The 6,892-nt window shown below is 39.3% G+C and overlaps 1 protein-coding gene across 1 annotated transcript; it reads right to left on the reverse strand.

The window, feature by feature from the left end:
* Positions 1-542: 542 nt before the first annotated feature.
* Positions 543-2,791, reverse strand: LOC111432537 (spermidine hydroxycinnamoyl transferase-like). Its single transcript, XM_023069466.1, has 2 exons — positions 2,091-2,791; positions 543-1,352 (listed from the first exon to the last, which is right to left on the reverse strand). Exons 1-2 carry the CDS (start codon positions 2,751-2,753, stop codon positions 636-638), a joined length of 1,380 nt encoding a protein of 459 aa, XP_022925234.1. The 5' UTR covers positions 2,754-2,791; the 3' UTR covers positions 543-635.
* Between the last annotated feature and the right edge of the window lie 4,101 nt (positions 2,792-6,892).

Below are 6,892 nucleotides of genomic sequence, written 5' to 3' on the forward strand. Positions count from 1 at the left end.
AAGAACGTTTTGAATAATTTTTCGCTCGTAATAGGAATTATATGTGTCTTAATTTAAAAGAAATTGTGGGGTTGTTACATTGTTCAACACTTTTAAAATAACAACGTGATATATGTTAGGTCTAATTTAATCATAGTCCAATTCAAATGAGATAACGTGGACTATCGAGGATAATTAGTCTTTTATTACGGTTTACTATATGTATCATATTTGACCTTTGATCATAAGCTAATATCGTGTATCTATTTATTGTTCTTTCCATTTCATTTGTGATATATTTAATTATGTAAATGATTATAAATAGAGAATGTTCCCCATCATTTAGGTGCGGTGGTTTTAGTAACCGAGATCATCTGTTCTTCCCGGCTTATGTAATCTGAGTTTGCTTATCATCTTCTTCCTTTCAACACTTCAATCCATATAAGCAACGGGTCAAATATAATGCATATGATATATCGAAATGAAAGATTAAATATCATCAACATGACAAACAAAAACCGAAAAAAATATTACATAGAAAGAAGAACATAGCTTGGCTTTATAACAAACTATGGTGACAACCATGAACAACGTGCAAGAAAAAATGGAAACATAGAAATTACTCAACAGTAACGATTTAAGTGTTATTCGAATTTTTATATATCTTCGTAGAAATACTTCTTGAAATCATCCATATGTCTTGTTTGCAACCGTATCGCTACTATGAGCGACCCATCATCTGATGGCCCCACCATTATGTATGACTTCCCATCGATGTTCAACGTTGCTGGCCCGAAGTAACTCGGTCGCCCCCAGCCAAAATTTGCCTCATAAAACGGAAACGACATCCAACTCCCTATTGAAAGATTAGGGTTACCCCAGAATGAAGCCTGGACTGGAACCTTGGAGTGGAATGATGTTCTCAACCAGTTAATGTTGTCTTGCCCGGCTAGATAGTCTACCACTGATTGCACATATTCGCCTGTCATCTTCCATGTTCCTTCTCTTACCTTTCCTGCAGCATAGCTCAATGGTTGAGACATCAATTCGCCGAACTCGCATTCTGGTGTTAAGACGACGAAAGATGAGTTCCCTGAGAAGTTTTCTGGGATGGGTGGCTTCATTCGTCTTCTGACGTCAATAGGGGTACGAACTATCGTCGGCTGTCGACTCTCGCCGGTATTGCGAGCCTTGCATGCACAAACCCACATGTGTCCGGTAATAGCCTCAAATCGAGAGTATGGTCGTGGTTGTACTTCATCGCCCACGCCCATGGTTTTATTGGTTACGTTTGAATTTGCTCTCTTTTTCAGCTTTTCAATTTGTTCTTTAGTAAGTTTGAGCAATGCAGATGTGGTTTCTTGATTTGCCTCCTCCGATCGAGAATAGTAATAAAATTTTAGTCAATTTCGTGGGGTTTGCTCAATGATTCTAAATGGTTCGAGTTTAGTCGAATAGAACATTGATTGGACACTTGATTTCACACATAAATTGAAAAACTAATTATTTTTCAAATTGAAGACTAGATAGAAATTAACATCCTAAAATAATGGAAAAAGACTACACTACACATATCGTGTAACAACCTAAGCTCAATGCCAGCAAATATTGTCTGATTCGACCTACTACAGATAGTCATCAGCCTAACCGCTTTAAAACGTATATATTAGGGGAGGTTTTCAGCCCTTTATAAAGAAATACCAATGTGAGATCTCATATGTCCGTTTAACTCATAGAAACAAGGCTTCCCAAGGACCCACCTAAACGAGGTGAGAAAACTTCGTTTGGGTAAGGAGAGAAAAGAAATTTCTCTCCATTAACAAAACAGAGCCGGAGACAACAATCATACTCTCCGTCCTTGACCTCACCCAAATTCACATTCGGCTTATATATATATATATATATATATATATATATATACACATATACTATATCTATTTCTTTCTTTATATACGTATTCATTAATATGTATTTTTTAAGCATAATCTGTTATACTATAATATTAAATTTTAAGCTTTTAAAAATCAGGTTAAATATTATTTACTAAACCCTGAATTTAACTAAAATGGTAAAAACCGTGTGGTCATAATCCATTGACTAAAAAACCTTACCTCAGGGTTGGAGGTGCCAAGGATAAGTGGGGGTGGTTTTGTAAATTCAACGTGGTCGAACCGCGGCGGACGAAGCGGCTTCTCCGGCATCAGAAATTTTCGATCATGCAACGGCTGCAAAATAGTCTCCACTGTCTTCTCTCCACGCGCCATGCTCGCCCACGAGTTAATGAACGTGACGGCGGAGGCGCCATCCACCACCGTATGACAAGTAGCTACACCAATTACAACCCCACCGCAGCTGAATCTCGTCACCTGAAATAGAAGCAGCGGCAGCTCTTCGATCGAAGAATTGTAATCCACGGATGGGACGAGTTCTCTTACAGCATCCGACGGCGCAAAGTCGCCGTAATCTTCCAGCTTGGCGTCAGTGGAAGCTTCGACGAATAGGGCTCCAGCAGCGCAGCAATCGAGCTCGAAGCGGCCGCCAGGGAGCCAGTGGAGACGCCCGGCGAGAGGGTAGTAAGGGACAAGGATTTGGCTGAGGGAGGTTTTTAAGGACTCGACGGCAACGACCTCGGCTGCCGGGGATTTGTAGACGTAGATGCTGGGGAGGTGAGTCCATGCCCTGTATTGGTCGCACTCGGAGAAGGAGAACGCACCGGTGGGAGTAGGGTGGCTGGGGACGACGGTGGAGGAGGAATGGATGGTTATAGACGCCATTCACGTTGTTTTCAATAGCTTGGATTGGAGAGATGTTTTGTAAGCTACCCTTTATATAAGTAAAGATGTCCACTTTACCTCTCGACTATATCCCGCAATTGAATAGATTCTCCATTTAGATTAAAGTGTACATGGGTCGAGCCGGGTCCCATTTACAATAAGATTGTACATGTTTAGATCGGATTGAGGGAATGTTTTATATCAACCTCAAAATGAATTCGAGGTTGAATTAGTAACCCAACCTAATTAAACTCTCTGTACCTTATGGTTAAAAAAAATTAAAATTATTAAATTTTTTTATATATCTATCCTTTGAAATCATTTAATACAATTTTAGATAAAAGATATTAAAAATTCACAGACAAAACAAATCAATCTATAATCATCAAACAAACAAATTCTTGATCATAATTATAGAAATGTAACCTCGTAATATAGTTCAACATTGTCGTAATACTGAAGATTAATAAACATCAGTACTTTTTGAGTAATTTGTTACTAAGTAAAATGGAATATTAGATCTCGAAATTCAAAGACAATAAAAATAATTAGTTTAATAAATTTAAAAGTAATAATAGATTTGCTCAATATAAATATATTTTCAATCCATACATATATAATTTTTGTTATATTAAAAGGAACAGTTTCGAATCGTGGCGGTGGAGACGGTTGTCGGCCGTCTCTCGAGATCGGAGCCGCCACTCCGGCAAGTATAATTTTTGTTATATTAAAAGGAACAGTTTCGAATCGTGGCGGTGAAGACGGTTGTCGGCTGTCTCTCGAGATTGGAGCCGCCACTCCGGCAAGAGATCATTCAATTCATGCTCGACGCCAAATCGCACAGCTTTAGCATGCGAAAAGTCTTAGCAAATTGGTACAGAATCATCAACGTAGCCACCACGGTGATCGCCGCCGTGAAATGGGTCGACGACACCCGATCGTGGCGGAATCTAACTTCCACGATTCTCGTCCACATGCTTCTGGTGATTCTAATCTAGTTTCACGATCCCATCATTCCGACAGTTTCATTCTACGCGTTCGTCACCAATGCGTGGAACTACAAATTTCAGTCACAGAGGCTTCTCTCGCATTTCGATTCGAAGCTATCGATATCCGACACTGTCGAAATGGACGAACTGGATGAGGAGTTCGATGGCATGCCGAGCACAAGATCGCCGGAAGTTGTACGGATGAGGTATGATAAGTTGAGAGCAAACATAAGTTGTACGGATGAGGTATGATATGTTGAGAGCAATTGGGGTGCGTGTTAGGGGTGTACATTCAACCCGGCAACAGAGAGCTGAATGAGATTGTCTATGTTCGACAACCACCGGGCTTCCTGGACAACGACAACCCTGACAAGGTATTGCGCCTGCACAAGGCACTCTATGGGCTTCAATAAGCACCACGAGCCTAGAACGCGAAGCTCGATAGTACCCTACTGTTGCTGAAGTTCAAGCGCTGTGCCTCTGAGCATGGCATGTACACGCACGGCCACAACGAGCAGCGACTGATCGTGGTAGTGTACGTCGACGACCTCATAAACACTAGAGGCGACATGGAAGTCCTCAGAAGATTCAAGAGGGAGATGTCAAAGAACTTCAAGATGAGCGACCTCGGCGTGCTCAACTACTACCTCGGCATCAAAGTGCAATAGAGTACTACCAGCATCACCATCTGCCAAAGTACGTATGGGAAGAAGCTGCTGTATACAACTGGGCTTACAGACAGTAACCCTACAAGGACGATAATGGAGGCCCGGCTTCAGCTAAGGAAGGCCGGCACTACGACGATAGTCAACGCCACCAATTATCGCAGCATTGTTGAGAGTCTGCGCTATCTGGTAAACGCACGCCCTGACCTTGCTTACTTAGTTGGATACGTGAGTAGATTCATGGAAGCACCTAGGGAGGAGCATCTTATGGCTGTCAAGCACATCATGCGCTATGTGGCTGGAACTAGAGGCCGGGTGTGAGATACTGCGTAGGGAGAGGAAAGGAGAAGCTTGAGTTGGTTGGCTATAGTGATAGTGACATGGCTGGTGACGTTGATGATCGTAAGAGTACCAGTGGGATGATTTACTTCCTCTCAGGCGACGCGATCTGCTGGCAATCAACAAAACAAAAGGTAGTTGCTTTGTCTTCCTACGAAGCAGAATATATCGCCGCTTTGACGGCGGAAACACAGGGGGTCTGGCTTGCGCAACTGATGAAAGAACTCATCGGAAGAGAAAGCGATCTACTAATGCTATACATGGTCAACAAAGCTACGATCTCCCTGATCAAAAATCCAGTTTTGCATGATCGGAGCAAGAACATAGAAATCAGATTCCACTACATCTGAGAATGTGCAGATCGAAAGCTCATCAAGATTGATTTTATCCGAACAGAGGAACAGCTTGCAGACATTTTCACCAAGTCCCTGACGCGGGTAAAATTTGAAGAACTACGCTAAAAAATCGAAGTTCAAATAACAAGGTAGATATACCACAGCTATTATGAGGAGATTGGTAGATAAGAGCTATGGTTTTATTCACACGGTTTCCTAGCATTTAGTGAGTTGTTTTTTGCTAGCCATTTTGGCCAATTTTGGGCGCAAGTTTTGTGCCACTGCTACTGCTAAATTTAGGATAGGTCCGTTATTTAAATATGTGAAACGGAATCAAATAACTAATTTTTTCTTCGAAGAAGTTTTGATTTCGCCGGCTTGTACTCCGTCGACGTTTTCCTCTCAATTGCCAGAAGTCAACATCAACTTCTTTAAAAGGCTTCCGTGTTTCTCAGGCCGATTAATATAGGCTGTGGACGAAAGTACATAAGGAAATAGGATATTTTGGTATTTTTTTTTTTTCACTTTTAACTTTATACGAAAGTACATAAGGAAATAGGATATTTTGGTATTTTTTTTTTTTCACTTTTAACTTTATACGAAAGTACATGAGGATCGATTATGAGGTCCTACATCGTCAAAGAGTGGAATAAAGAATTCCTTATAAGGGTTCGAAAACCTCTCCCTAGTAAACACGTTTTAAAACCGTGAGGCTAACGGCGATATGTAACGGGTCATGTTTTGTTTTCACTCTCTAGATCAACACGAGTCATGTTTTGTTTTCACTTCCATACGAGAATGAAAAGTATCCCAACAGATCAATACGAGTCATGTTTTGTTTTCACTCCCATACATTGCACGAAAATTTTCAAGATGATACTAAACGCAGATTGCTTTATGTAAAACACGGTTAATTTTGAAGTTACTTGTTGGTATAGATAGTAACTTTCATTTCTTTTAAGTCTTTCAGTGTCTGTACTCATCGTCCGTTATTCGGATTTTACACTCCAATTATTCAATAAATGTGAAGTTAATGCAATGGGCCATGGAAGGAGCTGAAAGAATGGCCAAGATCTTATTAATGTGTCAGAATTTATAAGAAAAAAAAAATAAATCTATAAGTGATGTCATAAAGTGTAATTTTTAACTTACAAAAAAAAATCAGGTGGTCCTAACGAAATATTTTTATAAATATATGGAAACCTCTCCTTCATTAGATGCATTTTGAAACTGTAAAGCTGACAACTATACGTAACGAGTTAAAACGTACTTTTCGTTGTCACATACTAATTTTTTTTTTATAGACTATGACAAAGCGGATATAATTTCTGTAGATCACGGGTAGATATTAGACGTATTCATATATGATTCGAGAACCCGACCAACCCAGACTACACAATCTAAACTGTAAAAGTTGGGTTGAATTTTGATTGGTTTATGGGTCCGATATTTTTTTTATGGAATCAACTCATAAGGTTAGGATCCAACCCAATTCTACCGGTTTTACTCTTAATATTATTATAAAAATGAGGATTTTTTTTTTTTTTTGTAACATATTTAATATTTGAATTTTATTAATTTAGATAAATAAATTTTTTAAAAAATAAATAAAAAATAAATAAAAAGAACACGACAAGAAGTCTCTTCGTGTAACACACTCGTACTAGACGAGCTCACCTTTCTTCCAGCTGGCTCTTCTTTCCCTGTGTTATGAGCTATTTTTCTTTTTTACTAATGAATTAACTAACATTATCTCATACTTATTTTTAACCATTTTATTACATTTAAAATAAATTCAAACTTAGATATAA

The sequence above is a fragment of the Cucurbita moschata genome, unplaced genomic scaffold, assembly GCF_002738365.1.
Source record: "Cucurbita moschata cultivar Rifu unplaced genomic scaffold, Cmos_1.0 Cmo_Scf00038, whole genome shotgun sequence".
NCBI lineage: Eukaryota > Viridiplantae > Streptophyta > Magnoliopsida > Cucurbitales > Cucurbitaceae > Cucurbita > Cucurbita moschata.